Here is an 18,535-nt window from a genome sequence, read left to right as displayed (position 1 = left end):
CGTTGAACAGAGCCACCACTTCATTGCCATGCAGCATTTGTTTGAACTCAGCCTGAGCCAGTTGGTGAAGAGCTTGCTCGTTGGTAAGTATGCGCGTCTTCCCGCCAATGTGGACTGTGAAAAGCTTCTGTTTGGGCTTTTTGGCCTCCAGAGAGCATTGTAGAATGGCAATTTTGGACTGGAGGAGAATGATTTGGGTGTGCTTCTGCTCGAGCTCGTACTGTGTGCTCAAAAGTAACACTGTGAACCTCTAAATGGATACAAAGTAGTATCTTGACTTGCACGTATACTTTCCACCTGTTTACGCAAAATGCTCCAGATAATTTGGACATTTTGCTCATAAAAAGTATGCAGATAAGGGATACCATTGAATTTACGGATATTTTGTACATGCTACAAGAGAATTTTTATCACATTCTAGGGATACTTTCCATGAGTACAGGGTTTCATAGTGTAGTCCATACAGCATATCAGATTGTTTCCGGAAGTTGTCTCGGGATGCTATATGCTTGAGATAGTGAGGTATCCCAATGAATCAGTATTGCTGTGATGATGTGGATGATGAGGATGTGGTAGTTGTGGACAACATGGAAGTGGCAGATGTGGTGGAGGTGGCTGAGAGAACGGAGGGAGTTTGGGCTGAAGGGGTTGGCAGTGGGACTGCAGTTGTGTCCCCCTTTGGGATGGGCTCTAGGGTTGGAAGGTTGAGGGGTACTGTCAGAGCAGCTTCTGTACTAGTGTGGAGTGCCAGTTTGAAGGTGCTGCTTGGAATGGCATCGGCATTCAGAGGCCAGATTCTAGTCTTGGCAAACACGGCAGTGATGGTGGTTGCCTTCATCGCACGCTCTCGAGCAATTGAATAATGCTCGAGAAGTGTAGCTTTGGTGATTATGATGTTTTCACAAGCAGCCTCGTTTACAACAGCAGGGCTGGAGAGCATGGGTAGTGTGCAGCGGAAGGCATAAGGCGATGATTTTGTGCTTTTCTGCAAAACTGACAAAAGGTAGGTGCAGTGGGAGTTGTGGCCGTCAAGAATGAGAAGGCAGTATCCACCAGATGTGTTTCTTTCAGCAGTGATGGGCTCGAAACGCTCTGCATCCATAGTGTGCCAAGCTTCTGATCTGTCCAACTGTTCGGAGAACATGCAATACTATAATTCAGACATCTGAGTGGATCTAAACACAAACTATTATGACATAAATCTCACCTGGCATGGCACTTATTATTTGCAGCCCAGAGAAGATTATGACGAGCAGCAGGAAACACCACCATTGGGGCTAATGCTGTCCGTTCAGCACAGACAGTTTCCAGAAAGGTAACCATCTTGCAGCTACCGTCCTGGACGTGATATACAGTCTTCATATTGCGATCAATGATTGCGTTGACCCTTGCTCCTTGGCCAAACTGAATGCCCTTCTCATCCATGTTATAGATGTTCTCCGGAGGTATGTTGTATGTTTTCATGATCTCATCAAGCTTTGCATGGAAATCGGCAATGACTGTCGTGTTTAGCGCCTGAGCGCAGCAAGTTTCCAAGCTTTGGGTGTTTTTGAGCTTGAGATTGGAATGCCGCACAAGAAAACGATCAACCCAATACTCGCCAAGCTTAAGTCCAGAGATGGCCTCAACGTACTCCCGAACGGTGGCTCAAGTGCAAGGAATGGCTCGATGAGCCATCTCCTTGATAAATTGCACCAATACCTCCTCCTGGGCTGGAGTCAAGGCCTGCTGATGGGCATGAGCCTCCCTTTATGATTTTGTTGTGCAATTAAAATGATTATTAAGGGTCAAAGGTGCTATGTTGTAAAGCTGGGCAGCTTGGCGAGTCGACAGTTTGGGATGGCCATTAGGTAAGTATCCAGATGCATGCATAGTCTGTGTTGCAAGAAGGATGTGCTCGTCATAGGTGAGCTCTTTGGGAAGTTCAAGAGGAATTAGTGCAGGTTTTTTGGGAGGGGCCATGTCAGGACAGTATGCTGGTGTGTTACAGGGTGAAAAGTGTTATCATAGGCAAGATCAGCTGTATATACAGTTCTGGTACTAGTATACGGGCCAATGCATGTATGCATGGCAGTGACTCGGCTTAAATAAGGGCCAGGGCCGCCATGCTCTGCCAGAAATACTATATCTTGAGCCTTTTAGAAAATGTGACATGTCAGACTTTGCATATATACATACAATCAATGATTATCTTCCAGCCCTCTGAAGTACTTTAAGATCAAGATCAGTTGTTATTTTCACCTCTTCTCGCCATACCATTGTGATACCAGTAATCAGATCCTGATGGATCAATCCACAAAGTGGCAAGTGAAATTATAAATCATTATTGGGTGTCTTATAATACCAGTAATTAGCTTCAAATAAACCATAACACAGGCTGGGTACAGATGGGTATACCAACAAGTACATCCATGGGAAATCTGTCTGTACCCATACCTGCGGACTGTCACTGTCTCAAATAGATTTTTGGTGACCCACAGGCAAATACCCAGTACAGGCACCCATTGTCAGGGCTTGCGCACTTCCGCCGGGTACTAATACCTTCACTCACACCTTCCCCGACTTGACACCATTATCCGCCAGTTCGACTTTCGACTCCAGCCATATTTGAACTCCCAACTTCACATTCCCACCGCCACCGGTTTCCCTTTCCGTCAAACGCGCCCGCCGCCTGATGATCTGGCACCGTCAGATTAGGAAGGTGACATGAGACGTGCGACTTGGCCACAACTCCGCGATCTTGGATCTGCCGGGAACTCCTATGGACTTTAGGCACGCACTTGGTATTTTCAAAGTCATTGATTCTGCATTGTCGATTAGAAGTACGTCTTGATTCAGCCTTTTCTTTTGTGTTCCTGTCTGGTGGTCCCCTCCACGTCATTTCCTTTATTTCTTAATCTAGAAATCTTATTATCTTTTACTTTTCCGCGGCTTATCTTTCCTTGTCATGTGTACGCCGGTCGAGTCTTGGACTTATTCTCTACTTCACGTTCAAGCTCTAGATTTGTCTGCCAGGCTACGATTGGTTAGTAGTTAGCTTCTTGCATTTCCTTGGATCAATTCACCTTATCCCTAAGAATACTCTCTCGTCTTCAACCATTGAGCCTCTGCTCCAGTCGTCCCTCGTGCTTGTTCCCGCTGTAAGGCATTCCTCGTCCAATCCTATGGCCCAGGCAGCTTACAGTACACAATAAAGGTACACATTTTTATAACATGAGACCAATCCTATAGCACTAATACTTAGCTTTATGACACACCCAACACCAAGGAAAATGCACCCCACAAATGACCAAGATGAGGAGATGAGCTCGGTTACTGCTGTAGGCAGAGGATTTTTTTTTTTAGAGCTTTGAGATGTTCAAGGTAGTCTCAGCTGACTCCCTAGGCACCCAGTTGAGTATATCTCCAGAATGGCAGAGGCCTGCAGCACCAAAGTCGGGTGTCTTATAGCGCCGGTATTTAGTTAAGAGCTTCAAAACACTCCCAAGACCAACGGAAACACACCATAAATGACCGAGATCCAGATGGTCCTCCTCCCCTTTCTGGACAATGTTGTGAACCACTGGTACAAACCTTACGTTATTTTTTATTTTTACCTCAACACTGGTACGAACCCTCAACCTTGCCCGCCGGCCACCGTACACCCAGTTATCCAACCCGCCAGGGCACCCACCAGGTTCTAGAAGCACACCTGATACCCCCACCTAAAGCCCCTTTTCATTGCTCTCTAGAAGTCTTCTTTCCTTTGAGATATTACCCTGCCCATGGACTCTTTCACTTGACACTGGACAGGGTATACCTGTACCCATACTCATGTTATGTCTTAGCGATGAGCGATGTTGAGCAGCAAATAATGTCTATAGGACAAGTTAAACAGTGGGATCAAGCTACAGAAACAGTCCATCATACCTATAGAACAAGAGGTCAAGCTAAGCAAAACCTATCCTATACCCACGGGTACGGGTATGGCTCTTGAACATCACAGGTACCCACCAAACAGGTGCAGGTATACCCATACCCATACTTGTGTTATGCCTTACTCATCGCGCCTTTCTGGTTCTAGTTGTGGTTTTGGTTTAGTGTTCACTCTTCGCGACAGATGAGGTGCCCGGTTGAGCTTTCCTCCAGGATGGTGAGGGCCTTTGGCATAATCATTTGCAGTCTTGTAACACAACTAATCAGCTTTGAAACACACTCAGGACCAAGGAAAACACAACACAAATGATGGAGATACCAATTTCCTTCTTTCCCCCTCCCCACCCCAGGCACAGAAACCCAGTTGGGTATTACTTCAGAACAGCAGTGGTTCGAGGTGTGAAAGTTAAGCCTACTATGACACTAATTATGACCTTTAACACGAGCCCAAAACCAAGAGAGACACACTATTAATGTCCAAGATATGAATGATGCTCTCTCCTCCCCCAGCCCAGACACCTGGTCGGGTACTTCTTCAGAACAGCAGCAGTTGAGGCGCAAAGGTTGGCCGTCTTATAGCACCAATTATTAGCTTGAATACACGCTCAAGACCAAGAGAAACACACAATTAATATATGAGATATAGTCTATAGATGGTCCTCCTCGTTCCGGAATCCCCAGCCTCATGTACCTGGACGCAATCTCCTCCACAACAGCGGTGTTGTGTGGGATAAACTTTTAGCGTCTCATAACACTAATTATTAGCTTCAAAACGAGCCCAAAATCAAAGAAAATGCACCAAAGATGAAGGAGATATCAGTAGCTGTCTTCTTTCCCCCTCAACTCCAGGTACCGGTGGAGCATTAGCTTGGCATTGGCTTGGCTGATGCAATAAGCGGAACTGATTGAGTCCCAGTTCCGCTTATTGCATCATTACGGTGTTTCAAACTCCGCAGCAACGTGTTTTTGCAGCTACAAGTTTTTATAAAACCCTTTTTTTTTATTTATTTTTTTCTGTTAATGTTACTTAGAGTATTCTATATGACAGCAGAGAGGGGAGTTTGACATGAATATACTGAAAGATATCCAGGAAGTAAGTGAAAGTGAAAGCGGAGACTGAATAAATCTACAATATACCATATAAGGTAATAAGTTCTCAGTTGACTGATGAAAGAGAACAAAATGCTCGCGCGCGCTCGCGTTAAATTACACTCCGCTTATTTAAGCCGAGTAACTCCTCAATGGTCTAATAATAGTTTCCCTATCTTGCCACATGCCTTTTGCATGCTTTGTGTATCACAGAACTCGAATGAAGTGGAATTAAGGTTGGCTATGAGGTCCTGTAAAAATAGTAAAAACACACGGTAAGTTTGCACATTTCTGGTGTGAGGAATGGGCAAGAGCATTCTAGTTTTACAGTAAGTTTGTTGTCAGAAGGCCTACAATTTGAACGAGCCCTCAATCATGCTGAGAGGTGGAGATCTGCTTGATATCTCTTGAACTCATTCATCCTCTCTGTTTTTCCTCCATTTTATGAAGATTACTCATGTAGCCATAGAAAAAATTGTGTAAAATAAGCCATATAGCTGCACATACTCTACAAGGTGTATAGATTTGCTGCGCATAGCAACACATGAGGCCAGCCTACCTGATAGCATGTTAATGACTGTGGATTTAGTCTTTTTGGGTGTCTGATTCTATTCAATACATATCTTAATGGAAGGCGAGGACTGTAAGGCTTTGGCAAATGGAAATGACTCTATATACCCTTGTAATTAGCCCATGCAAGTTGTTTTGGCGGCGCACAATATCTATGAAGCTGAAGGTGCTCAAACATCCATCAGGTAGTCTCTCCAATTTAGGAAATGCCAATATAATCACTATCAATTGGGCTGTTCTCAAGGTTCTCCATTGTGCTTGATTTATTTGAGTATCAGTTTTTGTTCATAAATCACATCCAGGCATCATGTGCGTCAAAATTATCACAAAAGATTGAGGGGAGATGGGGTCATTGCCCCTCTGTAGTGATTCTGTCCAGATTCCCAATCTGTTCAGATTGATGGTCATGTGCTGTAGCCTCGTGAGTTCTGGTCTTTAGGTTTAGTTTGGTTTAGTGTTTGCTCTTCACGACATTAGGTCAAGCTACCCTTGCGCACTGGCAACACTGATTATTGTCCCTGCATACTGCTGCTACTCTGATCTTTCTGGTTGACCTGCCAATTAGGTCCTACTCTGGCAATTCTGAACCCTCTCTACCGCCAAGATTAACTGTGTAGGAAGCCTGCACTTCTGCGCTCAAAGCACCAACCCTACTCACGACTGGATCTTCGACTACCACATCGGGAAGGGACAGTTTGAGAAGTGCTCACTCCAACCTTGCCCCAAGCGATACTCTCTTCAGCCTACCCAAACTCAGTGGCAACAAATCAACACCCTTGCCAAAACAGGCATTGCTGCCACCCAGTGTACCAAATCGAATGCTTGCAAACTAAATGAAGCCCATGCACTGTCCACGTCCCCACCTCAGGAAGTCGGAATAGAACGGTGTGCGATACGGGTCGTTCTAGGCAATGGGGGCATGGCTGGACTTCACAGGGGGTGACTAGGGCAGTAGGGCTTTGTGCGTAATGCGCGTCGCGGGTGGGTGAGTGCGGATCCTTCCAGACGAAATGCGAGAAATCCCGGCAGAGGAGTCGGCTGCTGGGCGACGAAATCTTGACTTTCTTCCGGCGATGGATTCGATCAGCGAATTAGACCGCAAACCTGAACATGGCGAGGCAGGGACAACAGTGATTCTAGGACTGCCAAGGCCACGTCAAAAAGCCAAGGCTGGGTGACTGCCAGAACACCGCCCAGAACTGCGAATGTTTCCATCACATCTCGAAGAAACTTGATCGATGGAATCTCAGATTGCTCTGTGAAGCTTGGCGAAGCTGTGGCCTGAAAAAGAATGAGTATTGCCAACTTCTAATACTCGCCTCCTTTGTTCCATCAAACATGTAAAACATGGCTTCTCCAGGCGGTACGATGTTATCTTCTGAATCGTAAAAGTGATGAGGTGGGTTGGTGTGCGTCTGTTTCTGAATAGGGGTGTTCTTGCGACGAGCAAGATTTTCGATTGCCCTGCATAGGAGATCCTACTCCACATCAACTGCCATAAGCAAGGGGACGACTGATAGACGGGTGTCAATACACGTACCTGCCTGGCCTCTTGAAGCGAACCGGGTAAATACCACAGGAGAATGATTCCCTCCGAATCCACAACGATACAGGCTTCTGCAACGAGAGCAGACCTTCCATCCCTGGACTTCCCCTGAGGAAAAAACTGTTCCAGCAATTGTCTCTCGACGTCTGGTCCAATGTCGGGGTCGTGTGAAGCCACCATGGCTGTGTAATCCATAATACTCCAATCCAATTCCACTGTTCCAACGGTTAGACTACATTAAGAAGAGCCAAAAAGCTACGTATAGTGGGGGGAAGCGAACACCATCTTGACAATGTTGACAATCTGCAGCGCTTCTGACTGAAGGTGAGATGACAGATTCGGTGGTGGCTCAACCACAGTCTTCCTATTGAATTTCCGTCGCATGAGCGCCTGACAAAATCTCCCAAAGGTTTGCGCCAGACGAGCGCCTTCATGGATGTTGAACATAGTTGGCGGTGCCATGAGGGTATGTGTGTGGAAGAAAAGGAGGGTGAGTCTTGATAAGATGAGCGCCAAGCAATGTCATTTGATCGGCAAGACCAGCGCTTAACCACGGTGTAATCACATGACAAGGGGTCGGCGTTTAGGAACGCTGAAGTCAGTGAATCCCCACTGATCCGATAGTTAAATCATACCCTTTTGCCTTTAGCGCCAAGGATACTTCTCAACGAACTCAGTGGCGAAATGCCAAGTTTTGGCGGGCCCTGGTGCACTGCTGGTGGGGGGTTGGCCACGGAAAAGATGAAGTTGATTGATATAAGCCTCGAGGTGCTGAACTATTTTTTTCTGCTCATCGGGGGTCATGATTATGTAGTTGATGTGGTTCGATGGAAGGAAAGTCTGTGGAGGTTCAAACACCGAAAAATATTGAGAACACGAGCACTGGGTATTATTGTCCAAAAAAGGTGCAGGTTAACTAAGTACTAGGTAGTAAGCACTGCAAAACTCTCGGTCATCGCTTCAAGGAATGGGAGCAATGCTGCAATGCTGCGCGAGAGTGTTTCCAACGGGCTTGGCTTATGGGATCGTCCCTTATCAATAGGCTGTAAATACATGGCTTAAAGCAGATCGGAGGGCTTACAATGTGTCCTAGTTGGTGCCAACAAGCCGAGAATGTGGCTACTCCAGCCCTCAGGTTACCCTGCGGTGAGAATTGGTCGCTGTGGTCTCGCCAATTTCCCTTGGGTGAAGTCTTGATTGGGGTGGGGCTTGATTCGCAGAGATCCTGAACCACACGATATATAGTTCTCTTGCAACAGATGTCAGGGCTTGGCATCGTGTAGGATGGAGATCTCACCTGTCGCGAGTTGGAAATAGACCCTAGTAGATACCACCATCCTATAACTCCTTTGCTGCCGACAAAAATGTCTGGTTGGGTCAGAAGTCTGCGCTTTCCCCCTGACAATCTTGGTGGAGGAAACTGCTTCTCTAAACTTGAAAGGCGGGGGCTGCTGGCGGCAAGCTGGGTGTGGGGTACATGTAACATATAGTCTTGGAATTTCCATTGGAGCTTGACTACCAAAATGATTCGTGTGAAACAGATGTCAGGATGAAAACGAGGCCTACCAGGAGGAATGGAAACCGCCTCTTCAACAATGCGGACAAGCTGTGCTGCTTCCGCACGAAGGGCCAGGCTGAGGTTTGCGTGGGGTGGAAGTGTGTGTAGGCCCTCCAAACGGTTTTTCAACATCACCTATGGAAGCCTATCACGAAGATCATATTAATTTCTTCACTTCCAAGGATCATGTGACCCCCCTTCCCGGGAAGCTTCCAGCCTCTCCCCATCCCAAAAAAATCCAGGGAAATTCCACCACCAATCCACTGCCATTTTCCGGAAACAATAAACATAGATGATCAAATCAAATTCTGATTGACAATGAGTATGACATCATTTGTTCCTGTTCCTGATTGTTGTGACATCATGGTGCCTGATGATGTCAATCACTGATATCATTGATTGACTTCCATCATCAGAAAGCCAATCTTATCTTAATTAGTGTGATGTCATCCGTTCCCTCCCCCCAGTATATTCATTCATACCTCACTCATTTCTTCGCTTTTTTCAGGAATTCTTTTTGATTCATTTACTATTACTACATTGGAAACACTTTATTACATTTAAAAACCAATAGAAACCAGTCTTAATACTGAAAAAGCGAAAATAATAGTCTTGTTCCTGATTTTGTCCCTCTTTTGTGTAGTATTTCAATAGTACCTCTCCCAATTTCTGATGTAATTGCACCAACTCTGCTGTAGAGCCTTAAGGAAGGTTTAAAGACTTGTTATATTAATCTGCCTCTTCCAAAAACACCACAATACACCTAAAATTATCAAAAACATCGGATTTTCCTATAAAAATAGAACTTCTTATTTTCACTATTTTAATGTGGTACCTACAGTTTATTACTTTTACAAAAGCATTGTAATGAGACTGAGAGATATATCCAATACATCTTATTGACTTTGGAAAGGTATAAAGTAAAGCAATAGTGAAATCACTAAAAATGCGATTTTATCCATTGTATTTCGCATTTTCCAGTATGTTCCACTTCTCATAAATTTTATTGAGCGGTACCATCAAAGAGAAGGCATTTAACGTTTTTTGAAACAGTTTGAATCTCGGAAATCAGCCCAGTAGAAGCAGAGATATGGTCTGAAAAGTCTGAAAATGAGCAATAATGGAGTGTATATCAAAATTGATACACCATCACTTGGATCATCTGGTGAAAACATGGTATATCTGCCATATCTCCGGACACACTGGGTCATTTCTCAAGCAGTCTTTTGGGTTCAGTAGCTATTAATCAAGGCTTTGAATCTGTATATTTTGTATGGGACAATATACATAATGAAATAGGTGAAAATGCGAAAAACATTGAAATTTACTGGGTATATGGAGAAGTTAATGGTGAGTCTTGGAGAGGTTGCATCATTATTCCAAGCTGATGAAACAGGTTTATACAGCTGTATAGAGAGTCTTTTGGGCTTTATATTATGTAGTTAAAGAGCTAATGTTGTTTTCTCAACTTCATCCTATTGGTGCTCATTTTTGCATGTTTTTGTAATTCTTGGTGGGGTAAAGTCTATTTATCAAGGAAAAAGTGCATTAGTATATGTGTGGACATATTTCTAGATTATTGCAATGAAGATTCCAAGAAGAAAGGTGAAGAAACGAGGAAGATATATCCATATTCTCCACCAAAAATGTGTCATAATAGTGTCAATGCTTGAAAAAGTCGAATTTTGAATATCTATTCATTATTGAGTATATACAAAATATAATATATACCTGTAGCCAATGATGGTTCACACTTGAATAAAAAAGAATTACTCAAAAAAGCGAAGAAACAAGTGAGATATGGATGAAATACTGGTGGAGGAGAAGGATGGCATCACACTAATTAAGATAAGATTGGCTTTCTGATAATGGAAGTCAATCAATGATATCAATGATTGACATCATCAGGCACCATGATGTCACAACAATCAGGAACAGGAACAAATGATGTCATACTCATTGTCAATTAGAATTTGATTTGATCGTCTATGTTTATTGTTTCTGGAAAATGGTACTATGTTGGAGCTTCCAAGTTGGCTTCCCATCAATTTTGGAGTGCATCACATTTGATGGCTGGAATGGAACTGGAAGTGGATACCCTTTGTTTGGTCCACTGGAAGTTCCAAGGTGGAAGTGGAAGCTGGAAGTGAATTGGTAGTGGAATTTCCTGGATTTTTTTTTGGGATGGGGAGGGGCTGGAAGCTTCCTGGGAAGGGGGGTCACATGACCCTTGGAAGCAAAGAAATTAATATGATCTTCGTGATAGGCTTCCATAGGTGACTGAAGTGCATCGGGGGTAGGCGATGGATTGAGGTTCCGTCTGCAGGGTCATGTGTTTACGTTTGGCAGCACGCTGGGCCTGGACAGCACTAAGGCTGAACGCGGGTGCACCTGTACGGGTACCTGCACCCTTGACACAGGTACCCATGCCCTCAAAATCCATACCTGCACCCTTACAGGTATTTTTCAACAGGTACCTGTTACCTGTGGGTCCTACCCATGGGTACATGTTGGGCACAGGTCCTACAGGTACCTAAAGGTAAACCTGTAGGTACCTGCTAAAGGGATCAGTTAGAAGTCAATCCCCTCAATTATCCGTGGCTGTGGACCTTAATTAATAAGTGCATTCATTCTCTAATATGATATATATTCATTTCTGAGCAGTTTTGAAGCATTATTACAGTGGACATGGTCACCACAGGCTGGCAGGTACCCACCCACAGGTATCTGTGAGGCTAAAAGCTATACCTGCACCCTTGCGGGTATTTTGGCCACGGGTTACCTGGACCCACAGGTCACATACCCATGGGTTTCTTGGCAGGTCGGGTCACAGGTACCTGTGTACGACCTGCACCCGCGTTCAGCCTTAGACAGCACGCTCGAGCACGTATTCCTGACCCCTCTCTATAGCGTGACAAGGGTGTTGCGCAGACATAACACTGAAAGGTTCACTGAAGATAACCCAAGGCAAAAAATTAGTGACGAGAGCTTTAAATGTGGACACTAGTAACTACTAACTACAGGCCCGGTTATCTCACTCACCGGCATGTAACAACACCCGTCAAAGAGACCCAGAATACAGGGGCTATCGTGCACTCTGCCCACAGCAGACTCAACCAATTGTAGAGCGCAAGAGCTGCAAACAATCGGCCAGGGGCAAGAGAGTCGGTGTGCCAAGGTGGAATGGCATCACCAAGAATGGAGGATGAAGTTGCTGAGGAGGGGAGGGGATGAGCGAGTTTGCTGGAGGATGACAGTCGGCGCTGGCTAGCTATATATATAAAAGAAAGTGTGGGTCCACTGTGAGAGACTCTCGGTACACGCTGTGGGCGCTGTTGTGGACTGACAGGTGAGATGAAGATGACTTTGGTGAGCCGAAATGAACTCACCACCTTCCCAATACGTCACCCACAGCCGAAATGATCTTCCATCCGGCTGTCGCTTTACACCTACCTCTTGGGTTGGGACAAGATTCATGTGAGACGTTCAGGGGTCTCCTTTTTGCATAAATATATGACCACGTACCATAGATTCTCCTATTCCAGATCCCAGTTCACTCAAGTGACCACAATGAGCAACAATCCAGTGCACTCTCCCGATGCGGCACCAGCTTTCATTGATGCCGTGATTGTTGACAACTGCCTGCCAGCCACCAGGGTTGAGCCGTGCGTGTTGTTTCCTCCTCCCCAATTCCTCCCTCCTGACACTATGCTAGATGTCGCGTGTTTTTGTCTAGTCAACCAGCACAAAAATTCCGGTGCAAAGCGCACCCAGTGAATCTGCGGGCGAAGCTTTCGAGCGGTAAGCACCCACAATCTCGGCATCTTTAGTAAAGCTGATCTTGTCCTGATTTGGGTAATGTTCGACATTTTAGTTTGCAAGGGGGTCGACTCGGAGGGCAAAGATTCTTGAATGTAATCCATTACTCAACACTTGAATACATGGTAGTAAATTAAGATCGAGTATCTACTACTGAGTATAGAACCTGTGAGTACCTGTGGCAGGTACCTGCCATAGGAAAATCGAAACCCGTATCTGCATGGGTTTGTTCCCACGGGTGCCAAAATCCGCGGGTTTTCCCACGGGTTTACCTGCGAGTGCGACAGGTTTACCTGTACTCGTGCTCTGCCTTACTTTTTTCTTCCTTCCTTCAATTTTTTTTTTTTTTTCTTTTTGGCCCACCGTCATCAATAGCGAGCCAAAGAACCAGTGATTCGAGGGAAAACCAGTGATTCGGACCCTATAACGAATAACTAGGAATTCGAGTCATACTACACTGCCAATTTGAATCCAGGTCAAATTAAGACCCGAAATCTGATGTCGTGGGTCCCGCCGGCTAAGCTTAGCTCTAAGGTCAATTTTGATAGGAAATTCGACATCAAATGATCTTTATTTAATGCCTGAGGTCAATCAAAGGTTCTGGCCTGAGCTCGGGGTAGCCTTGTACTCGAGGCCACCTCGAGCTGCTGCTGGAGCTGAAACTGGCCTCGCTCTCCATCTCCGTCTGCCTTGGTTCAGTGCCTTGAATTATTCCCTTATTTATCTTATTTACGTTCTCAGAAGCTCGGAATGACATATCACAACAAACAATCAATGCATTAAGCACCATTGGCGTGGGCGCGTGATTAATACAGATGTAAATACGAGATGCGAGAGCAGGCGTGAATGACGATAAATGGTCAGTGATAATTAATCATCGAGGTCCGTAAGGTCCACCTTCCCGAAGTGTTCGTAATCCTGCTCAAGGATGGCAACGAAAACTCTGAAAGAACCAAAAATCAGATCGAGAAAATAGCACATCCGTGAAGGACTCACTTTGATAATCCCTGCCCCTTCCCCGTGCTCCTCTCGCAGGCTCTTCAATTCACTGTCAACGTAACGCCACCAGTCTTGCAGAGCCTTCGGGCTTTTCGATGCCATGACAGCAGAGTGACGCTATTTCGCTGTCAGCGATGACCTCGCATGTCAAAGGGACGACGGAAACTCACCAAGAACGCCATTCGGACGCAATGATCAATGGTCACAACTGCTCGTGCAGGCTTGCGGATCTTCAGAACTTTCTTCGTAAGGGCCAGAATGTCGAGCGGCTTGTCGCACATCGTCTTCGCACTATCGTCTTCTGACTTCGTAAAAATAGAGCCAAAGATCTGCAATGTCCATTAAGAATGAGCTGGGTGTTGAAGAAGTTAAAGGGCACATACCGCAGCCTTGATGGAACATCGTTGATTGGAAAGCTGCTCGTGGATGCGAGTGAGTGCAGCGTTGAGATATGCGGAATTGTTCTTGACGTCGTCCGAGAGTTCGCTCACGAACTGAGCCTGATGTGGACAGACGTCAGACCAATGCTTATTTGAGGAGCAAGAACTCACCTTCACGCCGTCGGGAACCTGTGGCGAAGCAATGTAGGCCGCAGCCGATGGATCAATCAATGCCTTGAAGCAAAGGTTATCGAGTGAAGTCTGGAGATGTGTCAGTTCCGTGTGCCACGAGACCGAGAGCAACGTAAAACGAACCTTTGCAGCGTCGGTGAGCGATATTTTGGCCTCTGCAGGTGCGATGTTCGAGAGCTTTTCCTTGAGGGAAAGGATCTCGGCATAGAGCGCGAGGTGTCGCTCTTGCTCCGAGCGCTGAAATAATTTGTTGGCGGGACACGGACCACGGTGACGGGCACAGGGGCTGAACTCACCTGAGATTGCGCCAGCAGCTTGCTCGAATCTTCTTTCTTCAAGCGCTTCTCTCGCGATAATTGCTTGACGAAGTCGGAATAATCCTCTGCTGGCCGTTTACGGGTGACACTTGCTGACGTTGACACCGAGAAAACTGAAGGGGCAGGACTGGAGCTCCGCTGGGTGAGTGCATCTTCTTCAATGAATGGAGTCGACCGCGATGAAAACTGTGATTGAGCATCATCCTGTGGACCATCCCCTTGCGCCCCGTCCTCGTCGAGATTCTGTGGGAGCAGCTCCGGTGAAGACCGTGTCTGCGATTCAGCTCGAGGCTGGCGAGACCGTTCAACAAGTTCTGCAAGGGTCAACATCGTCTGGAATTCGAGCCGAGACCTGAAAGAGAAATACAGAATTGGAGGAACAAACCTGAAGATGTGTGACGTTTCAAAGTCAAGCGTGAAGTGGTGTGTGACCCGGACACTTTGTCGCTTCCCTTCGGACTTTGCCTCCAACTGATCGAGGGATCGCCATTCGGTCTTTGGTCTTCGATCAAGATAAACGCAAAATCAACTCGAGAGGGCTCAGAGTGTGGATTCAGAACATCCTTACACAGCACAATGGGCGGGGATCATATGGATCTGGAGGATGGTAAGCAGTTTTGACTTTAATTTGGCAGATGACTGAGCGAACGTTCATGCACAATGCGAAACTACACGAGTTCCCATCCTACAGGAACGAGAAGAAACCACCCAGTTTTACGAGAAGATTTCACATTGAGGGGACGAACAATTCTTGATCAACACGCACGCACTTCATAACGCTGTCCTCCTTCGCGAAGCTATCCCGCGAAGTTTAACTCAACCTCTTTTGGTATTCCAGGATCGAAAGGCAAAGCACGACGAATTTGCGGCGACGCTACAAATCACGGGCCCTGCCAAACGTGCGGATACTGCTGCTAAAAGAAAGGAAACCACTGCTCGAAAATCTGCGGCCAAAGCACTCAGGGAGCAAGCTAAGAAGACGGTGGCAGACAAGCACTCACCCGTGGTTGACGAGCCCTTGGAGGAGCGTTCAGGCCCGGGAGATGAGGGCCCAGAGGGGGAAGGTATGGATGTAGATAAGGAATGAAGATATTTCCCCAGCTCTCGAGGTTAATCTAAGGTCACAGTCTAATCTGAGTCGCGTATCAAATGCAGTGTCAAATTGAGACTGTGGACTCGATGAGCCGAGTTTGACCTGAACCATCAGTCTGAGTATCGGCTGCCGAGCAACAGGTCAACACAGGACCCGATCAAGTTGGCGGTGTAATTATGGAGCCCCTCGGAGAGCCGAGAGTAGCAGCTATCTCGGAGGACGGAGATCATTCTAGATTGATGGACTATGAAGGTCATGTGACGCAATGGTGTGGGTTGATATTGCGGAGGAACTGCAACGTTCACTGAGACTCTACACGCAAATGGCATCGCTACAAACGTGGTCGTCGTCCAGCCACTTTCGACACCCATGGTTCGACACGACTGTTTCGAAACGCAAGCAACCCAGTCCACCACTACCCGATGATATGGACGACAACAACGACGGCGACTTCAATTCTAACGATGTTCGCGCGCCTCCAACTAAACGGCGGAGGTATACCACACTCGAGAATGGATTCGCGCACCTAAGCTTGGATCCTTCTCATACCTTGTCTGACGCGAATTCAACAAGAAAACAGTGGGGTGTGAATGCACCACTTGTGGAAGAGGTACTAACCTCTTCATCGTCATACCCATTTAGCCGACCTTCCGAACAGTTCGAACCTCCTTCAGATGTCCCTCTTCAAAATGTGACACTACCAGACTCCATCGAAGAAGAGGAGGCATCAGCGCCTGAGGTACAGATGAAGGTGTCGACGTGGTACGAGCCCGAGCCAAACAGTGCGTATGCCGTCTCAGGATGGGGTTTCTCAGACACTCACGGAGGATAACACAGGAATCGTTATAACCGATCTCGATGGCTTTGCAGACTCGGACGAAGAGACGGCACCAGCAAGCAGCGCAGATAGAGTGAAAGGCTTTGAAGTGCATCCCGCCTTTCTCGAACAGATTCGGTCGGGGCAGCAGCGCAAGATGGACCACGTACCGTCTCCCAGCCCCACTACGAGCCAAGCGCTCGTTCTGTTCCGCCCACCACCGCCTCTACTACGTCCAGCATCCCCAGACCAAGTCTCGAGCCCACCATCCGAAACTAGCAAGAACACGCAGCAAGTTGTTGAAGACGAGTATGCGATGGATTTGGACACTGACTGAGTACTTAGGAAGACATTACATGCGATAACTAGTTAGAAAACGTACAAAAAGACTGATAAAACGTACAATAAAAGACGGGAGAAATACATATATGCTAGTCAGTAGGTTAGTTGGATGAGCCCGGTGCACCGAATTGAATCATTTCCTCCGTTCGCCTCTGCATGTCAGGATTGGAGGAACCTGGTGGATTTATTGGATCGTTGTAGAGGGGATGATGAAAGGCCAGATTGCTGTGATGGTGTCGAGCATGCGCATGGGGATGAGGGACATGATGCATCTGGGGCATAGATCCATACGGTGAAGTGAGGTTGACGGGCAGCGATTTTGGCAGGTGGGCAAAGTTGTGCATGTGGTTTGTGGGTTTTGGCTGAGAGTTTTGGTGGTGTTGGGTAGGCAAGTGGCGAGGGTGACCGTGGTGGTGGCCTCCATGGGTGTGGTGAGAGGGCATGATTTGCTGTGGAATGGATATGCTGGGCCGGAACGAGGAAGACGAGATCATGGGTGCGTAGAACGAATTGTCCCGTTCATGGTGAGAGATGTGGTCTAGCCGCGGCGGTTCAGCGTCGATGATGTGTGGTTCTGGCAGCTCAGGAAGGTCAGGAAGAGATGGAGGCGGCGGCGGCGGCGGCGGGGGTGGCTGTTGAACCTGTTGCTGCTGCTGCTGCTGCTGTTCGTCACGTTCTGGAGTTTGCTCCATGGTCTTCTCTCCATCTTCTTGCTCCTCGCCCTCGGCATCCTTTGAACCTGATGCCTCACCGTTGTTACTCGTCCCTGCTGCTTTCTGTGCGGCTATTTCCTCTGCAGTCAGGAAACGTCCACCTGGCCCTCTTGGGCGACGCATTGCATGCTTGTGGCGGGATTCATGTAGGTATGGCTGCGGACGGTCCTGTGAGCATGTCGTGTCGGTGAATAAGGGCGCAGAACACCCACCTTTCGCTGCCTGGACAGACGATGGACTTCCTCTAGCCTTGAACGTGCGACGCGTCGTTTGAGAATACGGAAATACTGTTTTGCGTTGACATAGAGAGGTTCATCGTCTATCTGCTGCTGGTTCTGGGTATCTTGCTGCTGGTAGAGATACTGGTTGAGATAAAGCTGGTCGTCGATGGTGGTGTCCATCAGAGTCCAAGGTCAAACTTGATGCGAAGGACGACGGTGTTTAGAACGAGATTGACTTTCCCACAACTAGTCACACGCTACATTAGTGTTATACCACCATGGACGCGAAGCTCAAAGCACTCAAAGTCGCTGACCTCAAAGCCATCCTCACAAAAGCAGGCAATCCAGCACCTGCAAAGGCCACAAAAGCTGATCTTGTTTCGCGTATATTGGCTTCGGACAATGCCCAGGAGGCATACCGACAGCTCCACGAACCTCAACTCGAACAACACGACACGGTGGACGCGTCCAACGACGCTCCAGTAGAAGAAGAAGAAGAAGAAGAACAACCACCACCGGCTGAAGAGGCAGAACAGGTTGAAGAAGCTCAGCCAGAGGCTGCGGAAACTTGCGCGACTGAAGCAACCGCTGTTGATCCAGAGCTCGAGGCGCGAAAGAGGAGGGCCGAGCGGTTCGGTATCCCTCTCGTCGAGCCCAAAGCTCCTCGAACTGACAAGGGGAGAAAGGGAGACAAGCCCAAGATTACCGAGGTATTATATTCTACGATATTATAGTAGTTAAATACTAAAAGTTGTTATGCAGGACCCAGCCAAGCTCCAAGCGCGGGCTGAGCGGTTCGGGATCAAACGACCGGCGCCAGAGGAGACTGTGGACCCTGAAGAAGCGGAACGCCGGAGGAAACGAGCTGAACGGTTCGGAATTCCTGTGAGTCATTCTTTGTTTGATTCAAGGGCCATTTACTGACCGGCCCCGCCAGCTTAAAGAATAGTAGTCTATACATGTA

The 18,535-nt window shown here is 47.0% G+C and overlaps 7 protein-coding genes across 7 annotated transcripts; 4 read left to right on the top strand and 3 right to left on the bottom strand.

The window, feature by feature from the left end:
- Positions 1-6,820: 6,820 nt before the first annotated feature.
- On the bottom strand, positions 6,821-7,300 carry CC1G_07420 (hypothetical protein; the record flags this gene model as incomplete). Its single annotated transcript, XM_001830453.2, has 3 exons — positions 6,821-6,855; positions 6,890-7,052; positions 7,115-7,300. 3 exons carry the CDS (start codon positions 7,298-7,300, stop codon positions 6,821-6,823), a joined length of 384 nt encoding a protein of 127 aa, XP_001830505.2.
- Positions 7,301-12,248: 4,948 nt separating this feature from the next.
- CC1G_14223 (hypothetical protein) lies at positions 12,249-12,590 on the top strand (the record flags this gene model as incomplete). The annotated part of the gene is made up of 3 exons (XM_002911644.1): positions 12,249-12,343; positions 12,394-12,479; positions 12,553-12,590. 3 exons carry the CDS (start codon positions 12,249-12,251, stop codon positions 12,588-12,590), a joined length of 219 nt encoding a protein of 72 aa, XP_002911690.1.
- Positions 12,591-13,367: 777 nt separating this feature from the next.
- Positions 13,368-14,715, bottom strand: CC1G_07418 (hypothetical protein; the record flags this gene model as incomplete). Its single annotated transcript, XM_001830451.2, has 6 exons — positions 13,368-13,613; positions 13,667-13,825; positions 13,880-13,996; positions 14,048-14,137; positions 14,192-14,305; positions 14,365-14,715. The coding sequence occupies 6 exons, from the start codon at positions 14,713-14,715 to the stop codon at positions 13,368-13,370; spliced, it is 1,077 nt and encodes a 358-aa protein (XP_001830503.2).
- A 274-nt stretch (positions 14,716-14,989) lies between these two features.
- Positions 14,990-15,472, top strand: CC1G_07417 (hypothetical protein; the record flags this gene model as incomplete). The annotated part of the gene is made up of 2 exons (XM_001830450.2): positions 14,990-14,992; positions 15,224-15,472. 2 exons carry the CDS (start codon positions 14,990-14,992, stop codon positions 15,470-15,472), a joined length of 252 nt encoding a protein of 83 aa, XP_001830502.2.
- Positions 15,473-15,743: 271 nt separating this feature from the next.
- CC1G_07416 (hypothetical protein) lies at positions 15,744-16,632 on the top strand (the record flags this gene model as incomplete). The annotated part of the gene is made up of 2 exons (XM_001830449.2): positions 15,744-16,260; positions 16,316-16,632. 2 exons carry the CDS (start codon positions 15,744-15,746, stop codon positions 16,630-16,632), a joined length of 834 nt encoding a protein of 277 aa, XP_001830501.2.
- Positions 16,633-16,738: 106 nt separating this feature from the next.
- Positions 16,739-17,751, bottom strand: CC1G_07415 (hypothetical protein; the record flags this gene model as incomplete). Its single annotated transcript, XM_001830448.1, has 2 exons — positions 16,739-17,506; positions 17,563-17,751. The coding sequence occupies 2 exons, from the start codon at positions 17,749-17,751 to the stop codon at positions 16,739-16,741; spliced, it is 957 nt and encodes a 318-aa protein (XP_001830500.1).
- Positions 17,752-17,849: 98 nt separating this feature from the next.
- On the top strand, positions 17,850-18,520 carry CC1G_07414 (hypothetical protein; the record flags this gene model as incomplete). Its single annotated transcript, XM_001830447.1, has 3 exons — positions 17,850-18,281; positions 18,334-18,456; positions 18,509-18,520. 3 exons carry the CDS (start codon positions 17,850-17,852, stop codon positions 18,518-18,520), a joined length of 567 nt encoding a protein of 188 aa, XP_001830499.1.
- Positions 18,521-18,535: the final 15 nt, after the last annotated feature.

Source organism: Coprinopsis cinerea, assembly GCF_000182895.1.
Source record: "Coprinopsis cinerea okayama7#130 chromosome 3 map unlocalized cont3.3, whole genome shotgun sequence".
Taxonomy (NCBI): Eukaryota; Fungi; Basidiomycota; class Agaricomycetes; order Agaricales; family Psathyrellaceae; genus Coprinopsis; species Coprinopsis cinerea.
The sequence above is the reverse complement of the archived record's forward strand: the minus strand, read 5'-3'. Positions and strand labels throughout refer to the sequence as shown.